At 38.0% G+C, this 20,909-nt stretch overlaps 1 protein-coding gene across 1 annotated transcript in view; it reads right to left on the minus strand.

Annotated features, from left to right (window-relative positions):
- Positions 1-588: 588 nt before the first annotated feature.
- The window catches only part of exoc5 (exocyst complex component 5), a 35,648-nt gene continuing 15,327 nt past the window's right edge, over positions 589-20,909 (minus strand). Inside the window, exons 5-18 of the mRNA XM_003225792.4 lie at positions 19,315-19,379; positions 17,409-17,437; positions 17,180-17,289; positions 15,643-15,687; positions 15,089-15,229; positions 14,688-14,770; positions 12,061-12,270; positions 10,369-10,516; positions 9,046-9,154; positions 8,232-8,352; positions 7,153-7,239; positions 6,751-6,859; positions 4,121-4,336; positions 589-2,657 (exon numbers count right to left, since the gene is read on the minus strand). Coding sequence (XP_003225840.2) covers positions 2,469-2,657; positions 4,121-4,336; positions 6,751-6,859; positions 7,153-7,239; positions 8,232-8,352; positions 9,046-9,154; positions 10,369-10,516; positions 12,061-12,270; positions 14,688-14,770; positions 15,089-15,229; positions 15,643-15,687; positions 17,180-17,289; positions 17,409-17,437; positions 19,315-19,379 — 1,662 coding nt within the window. The 3' untranslated portion in view covers positions 589-2,468. The remainder of the gene's footprint in view (positions 2,658-4,120; positions 4,337-6,750; positions 6,860-7,152; positions 7,240-8,231; positions 8,353-9,045; positions 9,155-10,368; positions 10,517-12,060; positions 12,271-14,687; positions 14,771-15,088; positions 15,230-15,642; positions 15,688-17,179; positions 17,290-17,408; positions 17,438-19,314; positions 19,380-20,909) is intronic.

Consider the following 20,909-nt stretch of genomic DNA (forward strand, 5'->3'; position numbering starts at 1 on the left):
TTGCTGCTACTTCTGCCTTATTCCCTGCAGGCCGATTGATGCCACATGTCAATGTGCCCACCACCATTTCATTCCTGCCATAGAGATAATAGTTCTAATTCATACCAAGAAATTTCTTTAGAGCCACCGTGGCTTGGCATCTTTGCCTGCTTAGGAACTCTTTTATAATTCACTGGAAACAAAAGCAGAAGCTATCTGTGAGTCATGAGACAATCACTTTTTCAGCATACCTTCCACTGATATTTTCACTTTTCCACTCTCTTCAAGCCCAATAAGAGTGAGGGTTTATGTCAATTATGAAAGAGAAGTGACTGAAAACATCCAATGCCAAATGCTTGAACAAGTACAATACACTGGAACCGAATCCCAGGACGATGGGGGTTCGAGGGGTCCAGGAACTGGGTAATCAACCTGTCCCAAAAGAGTTGCACTCCTCTTCAAGGAGCTGTTTAGAACTTCAGGATGCCAAAAAATCAAGTCAATGTTATTTCTTGTCCTACACTGAATGTAGGCCTATCAAGGGAAAGAGGTCTTAAGAAATGTTGCATTAGCTACTTCTTGGTCTTACAGGAAAGAATGAAAACATAGTCAGGTTTATTAGTTTAATGCCATTGAACCATTTTAAAAATGAAAGGAGATACTATACAGATGTTACCCTGACCCACAATCTGAAAGGACTGCAAGTTCAGTTCCCTTTTGACAACTCTCGAGAAAAGTGACAGTTGCTTGGGGCAGCTCCTATTACAATAATGCAGTGACCAAGAAACGTGAACTTTGCTCAATTTCAGGCCTTTTTAAAAACAGAACAGGCTTCTGTCTTGAACTGCGTGCAATACAAAGCCAACAAAATAGTTTCTGCTCAGAAACACTCTTGCTCTGACCTCCAAAGCCTTCAGACATTAGACAAGACAGTGGGGTTTTTTTTTCCTTTTAAAAAAAGGCAGTGTTACCAACTTCAGGAACAGGAGCCCTACTCTGCCGTCTGCTGCAGCTAACTTCTTAATGTCACATCTCTTTTAATGCTCATATATCAAGCACTAAATGGGTATTGAGACGCTTCCCCCAGCCCCACCGCTGTGTCTCCGTGTCTGGAAAAGGCTTGGCTGTTGAATTTCTGCCCGTGATGCAGCTGTCAAAGGCACAAGGACTCTGCCAGGGACACACACAAAAAGGAGAAACCGTGCCTGTTATCGCCTGCTCCGCATGCTTACAGGACACCAAGCCCCATCACCATCTATTTGTCAGGTAGGAGCACAGAGGGAAAGAAAACTGCAAGGAAAAGGAGGCTGCAAGGAACGAGCCCTCAATGGCAAATGGAGGGGGCAAAAAGAAACAAAATGCATCAGGAAAGAAATAAAGCCACATATTCATTCCCTGTCATATACATTCCCTTAAATCCCAAAATATTTTTTAAAGTGAATGCTCGTGATGAACAATCTGCTGGGCAATACTTTAAACAGCCTTAACCCCCCCCCCCCCCCCAAACAAAAGGAAACACTAAGGCTTCATCTACAATGCCATATAACCCAGTTTGAAACTATGTAGAGCAGGCCTGGGCAAACTTCGGCCCTCCAGGTGTTTTGGACTTTTCTCCACAATTCCTAACAGCCAGTAGGAAATGTGGGAGTTGAAGTCCAAAACACCTGGTGGGCCGAAGTTTGTCCATGCCTGGTGTAGACTCATATAATGCAATACAATACTGTTAAACTGCATTATATGAGTCTGCACTGAGCAGTTTGAAACTGCATTATAGGGCAGTGTGGAGGGGGCATAAGAAGCTCCACTAAATACAGGTTGAGAAGCATAAGGCAACAAAAACCTTCAATATCCCAAATAAGATACAGGAGTGGGAAAACCTCAATTATTTCAAGTGAACAGAAACTAATAGGAAGAGAATTGTTTGCTTCAACAACCAAGATGAGCAAATTACAGCTCTCCAAATGTGGCCAAGCCATGAACATTAACCTCCCCAATATATTGCAACCTCATTCAAAACAGATCCCAAGCAATTTTTTTTACATGTGGTGGATTCCATTGTGAAACCACACAAAACCATTTAAGGAATATCAATGAGAGGGTGTTGTTTCCCTGGACCCCTACTTCCATAACTGTACAATGTTAGTATGTGGCATAAGAGTGAAAATATGGTAGTACAAGAATTCATTTTGTTTCCACGAAGATGTCCAAGTCTTTCCATTTGGATAAGTGCTGGGAATTTCATTTCTTTTCCATTCCAAACAAAAGTTTCCGCATATTATTTGCCACCTTATCACAAACCAGCAACTGGAAGCCATTTTGCTCAGTCTCTGCAGACTGTTTATGTCACAAGGCAGTTAAAAAGAGGACAAACTCAGTTTCGGAGTACTCCTCACCTCCATTTCATTTCCCCCTCAAAAAGCAGCCATGACCGTGACATCTAGTGAGTTGAGTCCCAGCAAAAGCATGGCTCTTGCTTCTGGTACTGCCACTCAGCTGAAGTGGCGGCCCAGACGAGTGGATCGGTAGTCCAGGCGGAGCTGTACAAAGGAATGGAGGATGTTCTTGTCCAGAATGGCCAGCTGCTCTCCTGAGCAGACCTGCTTCAAGTTATCTGGAGCTACGACAAGGAGGTTGCAGAGGGAATGGAGTGTGTCAAAGAGCTGCAGCACCAATGCGATCTGTGGCAAAGGGGGAAAGGTGATTGCAAATTATCACACAGCGCTTCTCACATGTCTGAGATTAACCTGAAAATGTTCAGTAGTAAGTTCTGTCTTAGTACTGTTCTGTCGTGGGCTCTGCTTTGGTCATGCACACAGAAAACCTAGGAGGAACTGTATATACCAGACATGAGCAAACTTCAGCCCTCCAGGTGTTAGGAATTGTGAGAGTTGAAGTCCAAAACACCTGAAGGGCCTAGGTTCGCCCATGCCTGGTATATACCTATACAGGTCTCTAAATGGTGGAGGCTCTTTGACCCTTCTTCTCAATAGAAAGTAGGAAAAAACAGAGGAGGTTGGTGCTTCTTTCAGGTTCTCCCAAGACGGACTAACCACTTGATTTTAGCAGCTCTGCTCAGAGAAGGGTATGGCTCCTTTTTTTGATAAGAGAGAACAGTATTTACATTGACCTGTGGATAAGATGACCCAGTTTTTTAAAATCAATTTTAATTGCATTTTCTAGACTCATATATGAGTATGTAGAGTGCTATTTTAAATAGTTTCTTTTTGATACAATTTGAATAAATTTAATACTCTATCTAAACTTTATTAAAAAAGGAACAATTCCCTTCTCTGATTAGAGTAGCAAAACGTTTTTTTAAATGCTAGAGAGATAGAATTAATAGAAATGGACAAATTAACAATGTTGCTGAATGATAAGTCACTGGACACATTCTTAGAAGAATGTAAACAATCTTATCAATACAGTAGAGTCTCATTTATCCAACACTCACTTATCCAACATTCTGGATTATCCAACACATTTTTGTAGTCAATGCTTTCAATACATCGTGGTATTTTGGTGCTAAATTCGTAAATACAGTAATTACTACATAGCATTACTGCGTATTGAACTACTTTTTCTGTCAATTTTGTTGTATAACATGATGTTTTGGTGCTTAATTTGTAAAATCATAACCTAATTTAATGTTTAATAGGTTTTTCCTTAATCCCTCCTTATTATCCAACATATTCACTTATCCAACGTTCTGCTGGCCCGTTTATGTTGGATAAGTGAGACTCTACTGTACATATCTGAGGGGGAAAAGACTTTACGTACAGGTTTGAAAACATGGTGCTAGTGCTTTCCCCTTTCCTTGACCTATCCATGGGGTCATATCAAAATTCATAATTTTGTCCCCAAACTTAGTCTTGATTTATACATGAGTATAGTCCAGGCATGGGCAAACCTCAGCCCTCCAGGTGTTTTGGACTTCAATTCTGGCTGTTAGGAATTGTGTGAATTGAAATCCAAAACACCTGGAGGGCCAAAGTTTGCCTATTCCTGGTATATGCGGTAGGTCATTTCCTTACTCCCGTTTTACAAATATACAACTGCAGCTTCACAAAAAGGCCTGCAGTTAAAAACAGAACCAAGGCCTGTGTCCCGTACTGCCCCCAGCTTAAGTACAACTGCCACTTGCCTTGAACTCTTTGGCACACTTCCTGTATTCAGCCACATCGCAGATGGCCAGCATCCCTCCCATGCAGCTGTACGAATATTGCTGAAGATGCTCATAGATGAGCCGATGGAAACGGACCCCAAACTCCATCAACACACTGTCCACGTTCTTGCCGTCCATGGAATTCCGGATCTTTTCCACTTGCTTTCGGACATAGGCACAGACTTTGGCACAAGCCTGAAGGGAAAATGGAGAAGGTACAGAACTTCAAAGCCACTGGAAGCTAGAAAGGAAACTGAAAAGGGCCCAACTGGTAAACCATTGCCTTCTATTGGATTAATTCAGATCCACATACTTGCATATTGAATCAAAAATTAGGGGCCACTTCTTTTTCCAGTTACCAGAGAAGACCATTATAATAATTTTAGATTACAATACAGGTTGAGTGTCCCATGTTTTGGATTTTGTTCTCAGATTTTGGAATACTTGCATTTGCATGCAGAGTACATAACGAGCTATCTTGGAGATAAAACCCAAGTATATATAAGGAAAAAAATGTTTCATTTACATCTCCTAAATAGAGGCCATAGGTAATATACACACTATTTGAAATAATTTTGTGCATAAATCAAAGTTCCAGACAAATGATGCTCAATCTGTACTAGGAAGTAAAATCAGGGTATTCTGTTGGTTACAAAACTCACATAATTTAATTACTGAGCTTTTATTAGCATAGCAATAAACTATATATAAAGTAGAAAAATGTTTTTTGTGATCTGACAGCTAATTTGCACAAAAGAAATACAAACAACTTAACAGATCTCCCACAATGTAGAAGACATTCTATGTAGCTCAAAGGATTGCAGTCCTTTGACATGGGTATCTCAAAAATTTTACCTAAATGTAAAACCTGCTGGTACCAAAGGGACTATAATACTCAATAATTCTGTTTAAGACTTCAGGCTTCACTTGGGAGCCAGTATTATTTTGCAGTATTGCTTTGTGTCCTCCCTTCCTATTCACTACACAAAGAAATGACATATACTACAATTATCCAAACATTTCAGCTGCTTTAAAATCCATTCAGAACCCCCAAACTATACTATATTTATTCTGCATAATGCACAAGGTTAGACATCAGGATGGAAATTAAACAATCAAATAAATACAGGCAAAAATACAGCTTCTGAAATATAGCCCTTAGCAATATAAGGTTTATGCTTTAATATATGCTTCATTATGAGGTTGTACAGAATGTCACTCTCCTAACATATTGTGGCTGAGTTAATGACAACCACAAAGACCAAGGAACATTAAGGGCACAACAATGGAAAAATAAATAACTGCCATCAAAAGAAAATTGGATTATAAAAGTTCTAGAATTGGCAGAAGCAGACAAGTTGTCTTGTTTGATAAAGGAGAAGTCCACCGACAGCTTTATTTTAAAGAATGAGAACCACTTATAACATTTCTAAAGAAAAAAGCAAATGTAAACATGTTTGCTGGTTTTGAAGATTAAGGAAAGTATTGAGATAACAAAGTAGAATAAAGAAATTGTCCACGATAACAAGTTAGCATGATGGCAAGAGAAGAAAGAAGGTAGCCATCACATAGCATTAATGTGGGAGCTGAGAAGTCAATTTTAACTTGCTTAATTCATGATTATTGCTTGTAGCTAGCAGTTAATGTCAATAGTGTATTGGTGACATACCGTATATACTCGAGTATAAGCCGACCCAAATATAAGCCGAGGCACCTAATTCTACCACAAAAAACTGGGAAAACTTATAGTCTCGAGTATAAGATGAGGGTGGGAAATGCAACAGCTACTGGTAAATTTCAAAAATAAAAATAGATATCAATAAAATTACATTAATTGAGGCATTGATGGGTTAAATGTGTTTGAATATTTACATAAAACTGTAATTTAAGATAATAATAAGACTTTTATAAGATAAGACTGTCAAACTCTGATTACCTATATACTCGAGTATAAGCCATAAGCCGGCCAGGTCCCTCACTCGGGTATAAGTCGAGGGGGCTGAAAAAGGGCTGAAAAACTCGGCTTATACTAGGAGTATAGACGGTAAGTGACATATTGGAAAATTACTATCTTTACAAATTGCATAATGATACATTGCTCAAAAAAGTAACAACTCTATAGATTAAAATATCACATTAAGAGCAGTATCAGAACAATCCTCCTTCATTTTTGAGATTGGAAATATAATTGCTCTGCCCTTTGTTTAGTGGAACACTAGAGTGAAGGCACTAGGAGTTAATGAATAGTATGGAAATGCTAAATCATAGCAGTGATTACAATAGATGAGGATATAGCTTTATTGCAGAAAATCAACATTTTTGCAAGTCTCACCCGAAACGGTGACCCATTTTTTACAAAAAAAATCTCTGTCCCTCAACAGGTCACAAATCACTAAAGATGCTTAGTGTTCCCCTCAGCTAAAACCCCACAGCAGAAATGCAACTAAATTCCTATAAGACTGAAAGAAAACTTGACAATTAAATGAGGCAGACGTACGATAAAACATATACACAAAGCAGATTCGGCAGCCCACAAGGAAAAGTGCCAGCGGCAGTCCAATTACTTGCTGTGCCACTTGTCATTGACTAATCTATATATAGTTACTCACATTAGTGTACTGAATCAGAACATTGTTCTCATCTTCTGGTTTGAAATCAGTCTTCTTTTGTTCTGCCGCCAAGATGTGCTTCATCTGCCCAATCATGCAATTCAGCGTCCTTCAAAGTTAAAATAGCAGGTGGTTGTTTTAAAAGAGAGCATTTCTGCGCACCGCGGAGCCCCAGCCAATGGCCTCCCTTATCAAAGCGACAGCTAACTTGGGCTGAAGTGGCCTTCCAGAAATGGCAGACCACTGGAGAGAATCAAAGATTCTTTTATATCAGGAAGAATAAACACTTTATACCTCTCACAAAAAAATACATGCACATGCAATTTTTTGGTCATTTTTTGACCAGACCAATTAATAGAGCGGAAGGAGAAGCAGAAACGGAGGAGCAAAGTCTTCACTTGCCTGTCGATGCCCATGTCCAGTTTGACCTCCATTTGTTCTGTGATATCCTTTTTCTTCTGAAGGCATTCAGAGAGCTTAGGGGAAGAGCTGTGAGAAGTCAAGACAACATTACCATCATCGGAATCCATTATATTTCTTACCTACCTCTCCTCAAGGTTTAAGGAAAGGTGCAACACAACATTAAAATGCAACAGATATCTAAAAACATAAAACTATTTCAAGCAAACAAAATAAAACTGCATAAACCATAAATTGAAATGCACATTAAAATCATGCATACCTATAAAATTAAAATTCAGTCTAAAATCTATTTATTTATTTGGTTGTGTATTCTTTATCCAAAATGCCCGGGACCACAAGTGGATTTGGGGTTGGTTTTTTTTTGGGAGGTGGGGGAGAGATTTTAGAATACCTCTATTTGCATATACTTCCTTATGAGATATCTTGGAGATGGGACTCATGTCTAAACATGAAATTAATTTATGCTTCATGTACACCTTATTACCTAAGCCTGAAGGTAATTGTATACACAATACTTTTACTCATTTTGTGGATTAAACCAGGTTTGTGGTAACTGAGCCACCAGAAAGTCTCTATTTCAGATACCCAAGTGGACAATTTCGGATTTTGTAGTATTGCAGATTTCGGAATTCTGAATAACAGGGAATCAATATTTATTTATTTATGTGTTATTTTAATGTATATATCACCTTTCTCCTTGAGTGGGGACCCAGTGATATACATTAAATGCTTTGCATATCCACGAAGACACAAGAAATGCCCTGCTGATCTATCTCAGCAATTGTCTTTTGCAACTGACAGCCAATCAGATTTCTCCACTGGAAGCTGAACACAGACTAGCATTGGAGGTTCTAGAGATTCCTAGAATGAGCATTTTTAATCAAATCCACAAATAATCAAATCTGCAAAAGTCAAAAGCACAAATGTGGAGGGATGACTGTAGTCATCACCACTCATAGCTATTTGTAGTTTTATGTTCCAATAATTTGCCCAATTCCATTTTTTAATCCTAGAACCAGACACTTTGGGGAGAATTGAATTTTCCAGGAATTGCTTACCTAACCAATGGCATCAGATGGTCATTGAACTGCTTGTCAAAAAGATGGAAAATTGTATTAGCTTGGTTCACAACATCCAGGAAATAAAGATTTGCATTCTTGGCATCTGAAGAAGGAATACCTAAAAGCAAGTAAGGGATACAGATAAAAATATCTGAAAGACTGAGAAAACAATCCATCTCAAAAAGTATTAGCATTCCTAAGTAACTTTAGCATTGCCCTCAAAGCAGGAGGAATACAAAGCAACCTTTGTCAATGAGATAAGAGAGTAAGAAAAATGATTTCAGAATGGCTGGAGGCTCTTTATTAAACATTTTTACAAAATATATTAAGCATGCTACTACAGTACACTCCCATTTTTGTGGCGATTAGGGGTGCTGGACCTCTACAAAAGTGGGAAAATGGGAATAACCCCCCTCCCCACTATTTTTAATCTAAGAGAGCATCTCTTTGGAAATTTCTAGGTCTTCCAGCATGATTTTATGGTCAACAGACACACTGGAAGACCTAGATATTCCTTGAGAGAACATATCAATCAAATTAGTGATCAAATCTTTGAAAGTTAAACTAACAAATTTTAAGAACACATGTTACTCCAGTTACCTATTTGAAGGCTAAAAAAGAAACAAGTTAGAAATGAAATGTGTTAAGTTAGAACACTGCTTGGGTCCAAACTAAATGATACTTCAAGTTCTTTCCAAAGCATATAGCTCAGTAGTTACAAATGCGGCTCTTAGAAATCCCTTTCCAATGCAGTCACACATCTTAGCTATTTTATTGTGATAGTAAACAAAGGCAGCATGACTGCACTTACCAGCCAGTCCAGTTTCCAGAGCATAATCAATGTGCTCAATACATAAGAATTCCACAAGCAAAGAGAAAATTCTGAAGGCATTCTTCGGCAAATCTGAAGGATCAGAAAGCTTTAAAGAAAAGACAAGAGTCCATTAGCACTGAGATATGGGAACCTCCAACCACAGATGGTTTTGCATGGTTTCCAAATGAGCCAGGTTAACTGTAGAGAGGTAGAATATCAAATTAATGCAGTTTGACCACTTTAATTGCCATGCCTGAATGCTATGGAATTCAGCAGTTTGTAGCTTGGTTAGGCACTCTGCAGCAAATGTTGTAAAAATGCAACTTTAATTGTCCTAAGTGGTGTCAAACTGTATTCATTCTGTTGTGTAAATGCACCCTACACTAGTAGCAGTAGTAGCAGTAGTAGCAGTAGTAGTAGTAGTAGTAGTAATAATAATAATAATAATAATAATAATCAACTTTATTTCTAGACTGCCCTCTCTCCCCAGAGGGACTCAGGGCGGTTAACATACATATAAATGGCAAACATTCAATGCCACAACTACTGCACTTAATATTAAAAGTATAAAATGATGATAACATACTAATCATAATAAAAATTCCAAATTAGAAAAAACAATAAATTTTAATATGACACTCAGTAAAAACATTATTGCACAGAGCAGGCATAGACCTGGACCGAATTAAATGACCAAGTTGAAGAAAATGTTCAGTATTTGTTGTAGTTTCACTTAGACTATAACTGCTACGGGGTGAAAATTATGTTCGTCCTCCTCCTCGCCATACGCTAAGGTGCATAGATATGTCTTAACTGTTTCTTAAAGGAGAGGAGGGTGGGGACAGATGAGATTTATAATCGTTCAGCATTTAGAAAATCATTCCTATGCTATAGGTTCAAAAACTACATTCTTTCCAACTAACTTATGTTAACTCCTGAAATTCTTACCTCCTCTTTATCTTTCTCTTTCCCTTTCTAGGATCAAGAGTATCATGTTTTCCTTCAACTACTTCTGAAAACACACTGAGAAATCAGTTTTAAAGGCTGATCTCTGAAATGGCAACCTTTGTATAGTTCCAGAGGATGGGAACATAGTCATACTGTGGAGGTACTAAACTCATTCACAATGTGGCCCACCAAAATCATTAAAAATGAAGAAGATTAAAGAGAGATCACTGAAATAAGACAATAACCTAAAATAGTTTATATGCACACATATTCTTGGGGTGGGCAATGTGGAAGTTCGGTGGCTATTTTTCACTCCCCCACAACAACCCCTATGATAAAAGTAAAACTGAGTAGGTACATATATATACATACCCTGTGACACCTTTCAAAAGCCTGCTTGGTTTCTTGTAAGAGATTCACCACTACATCTTGGGACAGGAACGTTTCTCCATGGGTATCAATACTTGGGCCTAGTGGCAAGTTTGTCCGTTGCCGTATTCTCTCTTTGAGATCTTGAATGCTAGAAAGAGATTCACCAAACAAGAATGTTCATCCAAATCAAGGATTAGTATGGATCATATTTCAATCATACAAAGACCATAACTAGCAATCTGTCTGTCTATCTATCTATCTATCTATCTATCTATAGAAGTTAAAGTATGTATGTAGATTTGTTGGTAGGTCGGTTTGTACTACAAAGGCTTCTGCATTGCTTGATGAAGCTGGGCCAAACTTGGCACACATAACCCATAGAGAAAATACAAACACTGGAAATACCAGGTATATATGCTAGTGATGTACAAAATGAACTGCATATACAGGCAAATCCCAAATTACAAACAAGATAGGCTTGGTAGGTTTGTTATTAATCTGGATTTATATGTAACTCAGAACAAGTCCGTTTTCAGGTGTAACTGCAGCCATATATATACCGTGTTTCCCCGAAAATAAGACAGTGTCTTATATTATTTTTGCTCCCAAAGATATGCTAGGTCTTATTTTCAGGAGATGTCTTATTTTTCCATGAAGAAGAATTCACATTTATTGCTGAACAAAAAATAAACATTTATTATATACTGTACAATAGTTGTCATCACAAACCAGCATAACCAGACAAACTGTGAATCCTATCAAGAATTTCTTCTTACTACCATTATTTCCATGTACAACACTCAATGGTATGTACATGTACCAATCCTGCATGCTCTGGTGTTCTGTTTGACAGGCGCTTGACCTGCTTCCATACAAAAACTTTGCTAGGTCTTACTTTCAGGGGAGGTCTTATATTTAGCAATTCAGCAAAACTTCTACTAGGTCTTATTTTTCGGGGATGTCTTATTTTCGGGGAAACAGGGTATATATATGCTATCCAAAGATAGATAGATAGGTGCTTTGGATAGCATAGGGAAGGGTTAACACCCCTGTGGTGTTTGCTTTGCTCTTCATGCACCTGTTCAGAGGATTTCACCTTACTTTCTGTCCCTGTAATCATTAGATTTTGAAAATTTTGGCTTGTTGTGGAAACAAGGATTGGTAAGAAAGATTCAGTGGAGACCCCTTTTCCCCATGATAACTCTTTCAGGAGCGAATTTCCCTTTCAAGAGATAGATTTTTCTTACTTTCTGTTGTCTCATTCCATTCTTAACTATGAATAGTTTGTAAGTCAGATGTTTCTAACTCAGGGACTGCCTGTATATGGCATGCATACTGTCATGCATGAGCCTTCTGTTTTTATTCCTACTCTCCGAGATATTCAGAGTTGGCTGCTAAATACACAATTTAAAAGAGACTAAATATCTTGTTAAAGCTATAAGAATTTATTATATATGTGAAATAAGTGCACAGAATGCCTTCATTTTTTAGAATCCATCTTAGATATGCAAGGAAATCTTACAGTATGTGCTAGGTATCCATTAATAGTTTAATTTTTTTACAGAGGTATCCTTAAAGTACATTCAAGAATACTGCACTTTTAAAATGGTAAGAATACGTGTGGGATTATTTTTTTTTCAAAAAAAAAAAGAGAGAGAGCGAGAGAGAGAGAAAGAGAGAGGTTCCACTTACCCTCCACTTCCAATGGCTCTCTTCTGGTGGTTTTTTGAGTCATAATAGCGCTGCAAAATCATGGAGCTCCTGCTTCTCAAATAACCAATTTCCACCTCAATGTAATTCTCCAAGTAGGAAGCGAAGATGGATTTGATAAGCTTAGACAAGAAAGTCTGCTTATCAGTGCCCAAGTTAAACTCCATCAATTTGCTTGACAGATTAGTAGTCCTTTATGTTGTCGGGGGCAGATAGGAGGCAAAGGGAGAGAAGGAAGCAATGAACTTGTAGGAGGTAAAAGACAGGCAGAAAGCAATTGCGAGGACGCTCATTTCTTAGTGGGTTCAGAGAGAGGCATTGTCAAAACTCAACAAAGGTGAACGAGGTCAGTCTGCTGGATTTCAGACTACTACAAACACTCAGGGAATCAGTCTTTTCCTTTTTGCTTAGGGCAAGAATGGTAATTCTGAGGGCCCCATCCTCTTGACAAAGTGAAGGCATCTGCTCCACTATTATCATCTTTTTAAATTTAAAATTAAACTTTACTTATTTTACAACATTTAACATATTACAATTGCCTGGTTACCTTGTCTATTCCCAAATGTATACATGCCCCACCCACCCTCCAATATTATCCATATGGCATTATAAATACAACTATCAGTTCTATTAGTTTATTTATTCTAATTTCACCCTTCGCATATAATTATTTAAATATATTTTCTAATTGTTCATCTCCAACCTTTCTTGGTTGTTTGGTGGATAAGCCAAACAGTGGGTGAAACATTATACCTTCATGGGAGCTCTACTAATAATTTCAGTATTTAAAGTAAAAATAAGGATTTGATAAAGAAAAATCATATATTGTTCATGTCATGTCAAGACTCGTAAAAGTCAGAACCTGGGAAAAACCAGATAATTTGTCAAATAATTGATTAAACAGATATGGGCTACATCCCTATCAGAAAAAGTAACCTATAAATTATTATTAGCAAAAGAAGAAATAAAAGATCTATTTGATAATGCATCGAAACCATTTACTGTTTTCTTGTACAAAACTAATGGTAAATTCAAACCACCATTATCTTCATCCCACTTTTTCTCAACTTTCTGGGTCACAAGTGACTCACAATTGAAAAGAACAATACAATTAAAAACATATACAAAGTTAACATTAAAATGAAATTATTTACACTACTAAATAGACATTGCCACCTAAAACAATAAAAAGTCATTTAAAAATACATATAATAGCTGCTAAAAACAGTTTTACTGAAACAATACAGCACTTCCCATCTCATTATTTAAAAAGTGTGATAGAATAAAAATAGTTTATTTATTATTTATTTATTTACAGTATTTATATTCCACCCTTCTCACCCCGAAGGGGACTCTGGGCGGATCACATTATATACATATAGGGCAAACATTCAATGCCCATATACACATAGAACTGAGACAGAGACAGACACAGAGGCAATTTAACTTTCTCCTGGGGGGATGTTCGATTCTGGCCGCAGGGGGGAGCAGCTGCTTCATCATCCACTGTGACAGCACTTCCTCATTCTAATGTCGTAAATTAGTTAAATTTGCCTCCCCATTTTATAAGTGGTACCTTATTTCCTAATTGATAGATGCAACTATCTTTCGGGTTGTTAGGTCAGCAACGAGCAGGGGCTATTTTTTTTTTAATTGACGGGTGCTCACCCCGCCACGGGCTGGCCTCATGGTCAGAGTGATTTATTGCAGCAGGCTGCTCACCAGCCTGTGCCACAGCCCGGTTTAGGGTCCAGTTATATGCAAACTTCAGCCCTTCAGGTGTTCTGGACTTCAACTCCCATAATTCCTAACAGCCTACTGGGAATTGTGGGAGTTGAAGTCCAAAATACCCGGAGGGCCAAAGTTTGTTCATGTCTGATTTAGACTGTCAATGGAACGACTGCTAGGAAGGGGCCATTCTGGCCTTTCTATCAATAGGGTTCCTGAATCGATCCAGAGAGAGCCACCGAGAAAGCCCTCTCTTGTATTCTCACCAACCACACTTCCAATGGTGATAAGAATATGAAAAGAGCCTCTCTTGATAATCTTGGGCTCTGGCAGACTCATAGAGATACAGTAGTGCCAAACAGCCTGGACCTGAGTCATATCAAGCTTGATAGCTCATAACCAACAACAAATTGAACCCAGAAACAAACTTAACAGCCAGTGGACCTGTCTGTGGTCCTCCAAGGGTCCCAAGAGAATGCTGTGACACTTTTGCATCTGATGCAAGGACAAAGCCAGACACTTCTCCAATTCCATCTGTTACCGCCACAGAATGGCTGGAATGTGGTGGATTTGCTACAGTGGCTCAACATTGATGTGAGGGCCTGGGTTTCTCCATGTGGAGAGTAGAAGGGAATACCAACCTCCACAATGGCCAAAAACACGTCGATTGGTGTAAGATGTAATGCTGTGTACACCAGGAGCAAGATGCCAGCCCTTATTTTAGAAACCAATTGATGAAAGGAACTGTGCATTCAGACACTAGCCTAACATTCTGAAAAGAGTACAGGCAGTCCCCAATAATGAAGAATTAGTGTATTGAAAAAAACAGGTTCTGCTACTCTCATAATCTGATTTTCGAAGAACTAAAACATAACACTTACCTTGTGTACAATTCATAAAGGCTTTGAAGATACTGTTCCGCATCTGACTTCTTATGTTCTTCCAGCTGGTCTTTTATATAACTCTGTGAAATGAAGGCCAACAGTTTTACATAAAATCTCCTTTAAGAATACATGTATCTTGTACACATTCACAAGTTCTAAAAAATGGAAAGCATCCATCAGTGCTGATGTCACACTGCTTCCAGAACTTCATGGTAAGCATCACACAATACATCTTTCAACCTCAAATGTTCACTTTTGTACATGTAATGCACAGTACAAAGGATGTACTACAAAAATATATACAAAAAAAATTAAAAACCATAATCCACTTTAAAAAAAATTAAAACATTTAGGACTAAGCAAATCTCTTTTTAAAAGTATGAATTGTTGCAAATCACCTGAAGTCTGATTTCGAAGATATTCTGGATGAGTTTGGCCATGACTGTCTCTGGGCTGCTAAATATATCGCCAACCTGCTTATTCACATTCTGGCAGAGAATTGCTGTATCTTCAAATATGTCGCCTCGCAAGTAGGCACCCTGAATATTGGAAAAGTTCACGGGGAGACAGGGCAGGATACAAATTAAGTTTATTATTCATTTCGGTAGCAGGACCCAAGCTAGCCCCATCACTTTTAAGTATCTAGTGAGAAGTCAAAACAGAGCTCTTCTGTGTGGCCTTTAATGTCTGAAATTACCAGTATTTTAATATTTTCTTTTAGGGTTGTTTTCAGATTTAAAAAGTTTTCTAAAGAGCACTTTAATGGCATGTTTTTAGACATTTTTATCTTTGCATTGCTTTTATTGTTTTTACTTGTTTATTTATATTGGAGGGTGATAGAGGAAATATCTTCAATAAATAAATATTACCACAACGGCAACCATAATATTTTGTGTATGTTTTTCAGTTATTTCATAAACAAAGGCGACACTTTTTTCATGCAAACTCTTACCTCTTGACACTGTTTTATGTACACATCGACACAGTGGGAATAGCCCTGTGAAAGGAAAAAAATATTGCAGCTCAGGGTCACAGTGCTATTATTATTAATTAATCTTATCACATTATATTTTAATAAGACAAGTAGGTGTGGAACATCCTTCCCACTGGCTCTTTGTTATTCACCAGCCTCTCAGAAACTCTGTACCACCAGCAAAGGTAACAGAAGAAGAAAGTAGACAGTAAGTTAAATAGATTTTGCTCTACGCCATTTGAAAACCTCTCTGCTTGTGCTACAGCAATGGTTCTCAACCTGTGGGTCCCCAGATGTTTTGGCCTCCAACTCCCATAAATCCTAACAGCTGGTAAACTGAATGGCTTGAGAACCACTGTGCTACAGCAACTAACACACCTGCAGAAGTTACCGCCAAGCTTTTGCCCAAAGAAGACAGAAAACATAAACTGAAAACTCAATTCTATATGGTAAGTCAATCTGTCTACAGAAACTATGACCAATTTGGGGACTTTTTCCTTCTTCTCCAGGCCCTCATGTTTTAACCATCTAAATGTATTGTTTAAATCTGGATTTTGTTTCTTTTCAATAACTTTGACATCTGTTCAACAGGTTCCCCACTTATCCTGTTTATCATGAGGACTATTTATTGATATATGATTATTCAACTTGATAAACTGAACAGCTTTTCAGACATCACCAAACAGATACCAAGGGATCCATCCATATTCATTTAGGAAAGGCTCAATTGATCTTAAGAGAGATACAGTGCATAACACATATCCTTAAACATCGAGGCTTGTTTGGTACTCGGTTTCGTGGCAAACTGTGCTCTTACAAGCACAATGAACAATGCTCAGTTCTGAATCTTGAAAAATGTCTAAAAGAAAAGGCATCCACAATTGTAGATCAGCCACCGATAGTTCCTTTTTAAGGGTTCTGGCATTCTGAACTTACATATAGTGGTTTGACTCAAATAGATGGTTTTTAATCAACTGCAGAGATCACAGTAAGATAGAGAGTGAAAACAAGCTCGTAGGGAACGGCGTTTTCAGAAGGGGGCAGAATGGCAAGGGTTTGAACAGTTTGGGCTGGTGGGGATACAAAAACATACAGACCCTTTCAAAATGGCACAGATAAGAAGGTGATGTGACCGACAGTGGCCATTCACTGTTGCCTGCTAACATGAGTGCAATTATCATCCTCACAATAAACAGCACGAGAGTCTAATTTGCAGGGGCAAAAGAAAATACTTTTTCCAACAGAAAAATATATTGATTTTTCCGCCAGGAAGTAACCTGCTGGAGCCAAATCATCTGGGTGGATTAACAATGGCTGCACAGTCGCCGAGGGAAAAGCACAGCCGCCGGAACGCCCTGTTCTGAGCCACAATCATTCAGATGCTTACAGGTCAAAAAACCTTGCCTCAAATTGTAGCCAGCGCAGTTGCAAATGTACGGATGTTTCCTCAGATGTAAGGCTCACTGTGTTCACTGGGGCTTACACCCTGCTAAGTTACAAAGAATGGCTTCTTTACCTTAAAGTGAAGCAAGACTGCGGCTACTTCTCTCATCCTGTAGATCTGACCCCTTCTTTGTGCACTGGTAAACTCCTGGATCAATTGGCACTCTAAATCGTGGTATTTACCTGAGAAAAGACAGAGGGTGGATGAAATAAAATACAATGCTAGTATTGGTGAAGCAAGGGCAATAGAGCCATTTTCAAGTAAATTAAACAAAATATGAATAACAAAGAGCAAAACTTACTTGCTATTTTGGATTTTACTTCAGAGAATCTGTTAACAACAATAAAAATATTGTTACAATCCATTTTAACCAACCTAGAGCCTTTTTAAGCATTACATTTTTAGCTACTGCAACTTAAGGTATTTTAAACATCTACCACAAATGTACAGAATAATGCCTCACGCATACACCTTCTCCGAACATATAATTATGTGGCATGCCCTGTAGAGTTATACTTCACTGTAGCATCCCAGTACAGGAAATGCACAAGGTGTGTTGCAAGTGAACCAATATAATCATGTCAACAAAGAGCTAGACCTGGGAGACCAACTTTCAATTAGCATCTTATATTGTGGACTCTCAACAGGGAACTTGGAAACATCACTTCAGTTCCTCGTCTTTACAATTATTCTCATACTTGTTAACCTCTATATTCAAGCTCTGTGAAAGGAGGCCTTTAGCGGTGCGGGCTCAGAGACATCACCAGAAGATGCACAAGACAAACTCCTACCAGATGCTGAAAAATAATTTATTGCCAGGCCAATTCCCAACCAAATTCATACCTGCAAATTCTGCTTCCCAATCAAGTTATTAAAAACAACCTTCTAGACTGAAGGTGACTAGCAAAGTTATATCTTCTCTTGACTGTGAAAATATTTCCATGTTCAAGATGGTACAGCACTCGATTTGGCAAAGAAAGCCTAAATCCAACTGCAAATCAAAACTAAGCTTGACATACTGAAGCAATAACTGTGAACTGCCCGGAGTCCCCTTCAGGGTTGAGAAAGGTGGTATATAAATACCGCAAATAAATGAAATAAGAATATACAGGCAGCCCTCAAGTTACAAACATCCAACTTACAAACAACTCATAGTTAAGAATAGGGTTTAGACAACAGGAAGTGAGAGAAATCTACCCATAGGAAGGGAAATTCACTTCTGGAAGAGTTATCATGCGGAAAAGGTGTCTCCACTTAGGATTGATCACCAATCCTTGTTTCCACAAGCCACATCTTCCAAAATCCAATTATCACAGGGACAGAAATTAAGGTAAAATCTCCTGAACAGGGGCACAGACAGCAAAACGAACACCACAGGGGTTTTAACTCTTCCCTGCACACACGTATATATTGGCTGGAATTATTACAAGCCCCAGAATTCTGCAAGAGGCAGTCACAGGATTTCAAGTGGAATGCACACTCTTTACTTATTCATTCAAGTCTAGTATGATAAAGTCCAGCAGTCTTGCTATAGCTATCCATGCTTTAAAGGTTTTCTGTTAGATTACTACAGTGTTTTGTATGTCAGGCTACCTTTGAAAACTTCATGGAAATTTAAAGTAGACCAAATAATGTAACTGTTGATTGAGACTTGATGATAACTGACAAGATATGTTTCTAGATAATTCAACCTTTCTGTTGTCCTCTGCCATCAATTTTTTCCTAGTGTGTTTTTGTACTTGCTTTATATAGTTTTTTATTTTATTATCATATGTCTTAAATCTGTGTACACTAATGTTTAGCTTATAATGTGTACTGACCACCGAGCTTCAAAAACTAGAAGAGACAAAAATGTTGTAAATAAATAAAAATATAGGCAGACAAAAATATTTACATGTGAAGTAACTTGGGGATATTCTGCCTTTTACTGGATGAATGAGTTTACTTATGAGTGAACAGGAATAGGACTGTTCCGTAAATCGCCTATCATGTCTCTGAAAACATCATAATGTCAGGTATGACTTATGATTCTTGACTAAGCTATCTGTTCTTTGAAAATGAAGGTTTCATCTTGAAATGAATCAAGTCCTTAATCCTGCAGGTTATCAGTCACTATTTTTGTTCTCCAGAAAGCCAGTAAGTCAGCTGAAATCCGGCAGAATGAGACAGAAATCAAAGATAATTTATAGATGTCAGTCACACTTCACCTGTCAAAAGGTAATTCTTGTGCTATCAGATGCAGCTTCTGGATAATATCAGCAGCCTCTTCGATCTAGAAGGAAAAGATATACAATCCACTGTGAAAAAATAACAACCTATTTTAGTAGATCATTTGCTCCCTCAAACCAAAAGCATTTCTGAATGCCCTCCTTAATATACAGAAATGATGTATTTGAAACATTTCTGAGCAATATTTTCATAATGTTTTCACTACAGATAACAATCTGAAACAGCCCTGTATCTGTAACAGGGCTGACTGTAGCTTGGAAAGAATGTGTAATTGGTCTTCTATATCCACAGATCACACATCTATGGATTCAACCATTCATGGTTTGAAAATAAGATTATTTTCAAAATCCAAATAGCAAACTGTGATTTTGCAATTTGGCTTCTTGGTGCTGTTCATAAACTTGAAATCATCTCCTTTTCTGGACTACACCAGTGCTCTCAAAAGTGACTGTCCCTGTGCCAGTGGTGGTTCCAAAGTCATTGGCTGGCAGTTTCTGGGAAATTTCCAGGAAAGGAATAAACAGATATAACCAATGGACACAAATATAGTGTCCATGGAACATTAGATGAAGAAAAACAATTGCTGATCCCCACATCAGGTAAGTTGAGAAGTACAAGACTACTTTTGTGCAAAGTACCTATCAGTTTATTAAACTGGAGACAGAGCTTCCTTTTACACAGCTGTTGATTCATTTATTCAATCATCCTAGACAGGCTAAAACTTAGTACAGTAGAGTCTCACTTATCCAAGCTAAACGGGCCGGCAGAAGCTTGGATAAGCGAATATCTTGGATAATAAGGAGGGATTAAGGAAAAGCCTATTAACATCAAATTAGGTTATGATTTTACAAATTAAGCACCAAAATATCATGTTTTACAAAAAATTTGACAGAAAAAGCAGTTCAATACGCAGTAATGTTATGTAGTAATTACTGTATTTACGAATTTAGCACGAAAATATCACGATATATTGAAAACCTTGACTACAAAAATGGCTTGGATAATCCAGAAACTTGGATAAGCGCGGCTTGGATAAGTGAGACTCTACTGTATAATCATTATCTGATAAATCAAAACAGTAAACTATAATGTTCACTAAAAGAACAGTGGTGCCACTGAATTTCATTCAAGATGACTTTCCTTAAATACCAAAATCAATACAAACAATAGAGAAGAGAATTTTGCATGAATAATGTTTCAAGTTCAATATCTGGCACTGTGGGGCTAGGAAAGACTATTCTAAAGGTACATCTACACTGTAGAACTAATATAGTCCAATGCCATTTGAACTGCTATGGCTCAATGCTATGGAATCATAAGAGTTTAGTTCTACAAAATCCTTAGCCTTCTCTGCCAAAGAGGACTGGTGCTTCATCAAACTACAACTTCCAAGATTCCACATTGAGCCATGGCAGTTCAAGTGGTGTCAAACTGCATTGATTCTACAGAGTAGATGTATCCTGAGTCCCTTTGGGTAAGAAAGACAGGATAAAAATGTTGTCAATAAATAAATAAGACTCTAGACAGAACTGAATGCCATTCAGTATTGGCAATGCTGAACCAGATGGAGCTG

Source organism: Anolis carolinensis, chromosome 1 (assembly GCF_035594765.1).
Source record: "Anolis carolinensis isolate JA03-04 chromosome 1, rAnoCar3.1.pri, whole genome shotgun sequence".
Taxonomy (NCBI): Eukaryota; Metazoa; Chordata; class Lepidosauria; order Squamata; family Dactyloidae; genus Anolis; species Anolis carolinensis.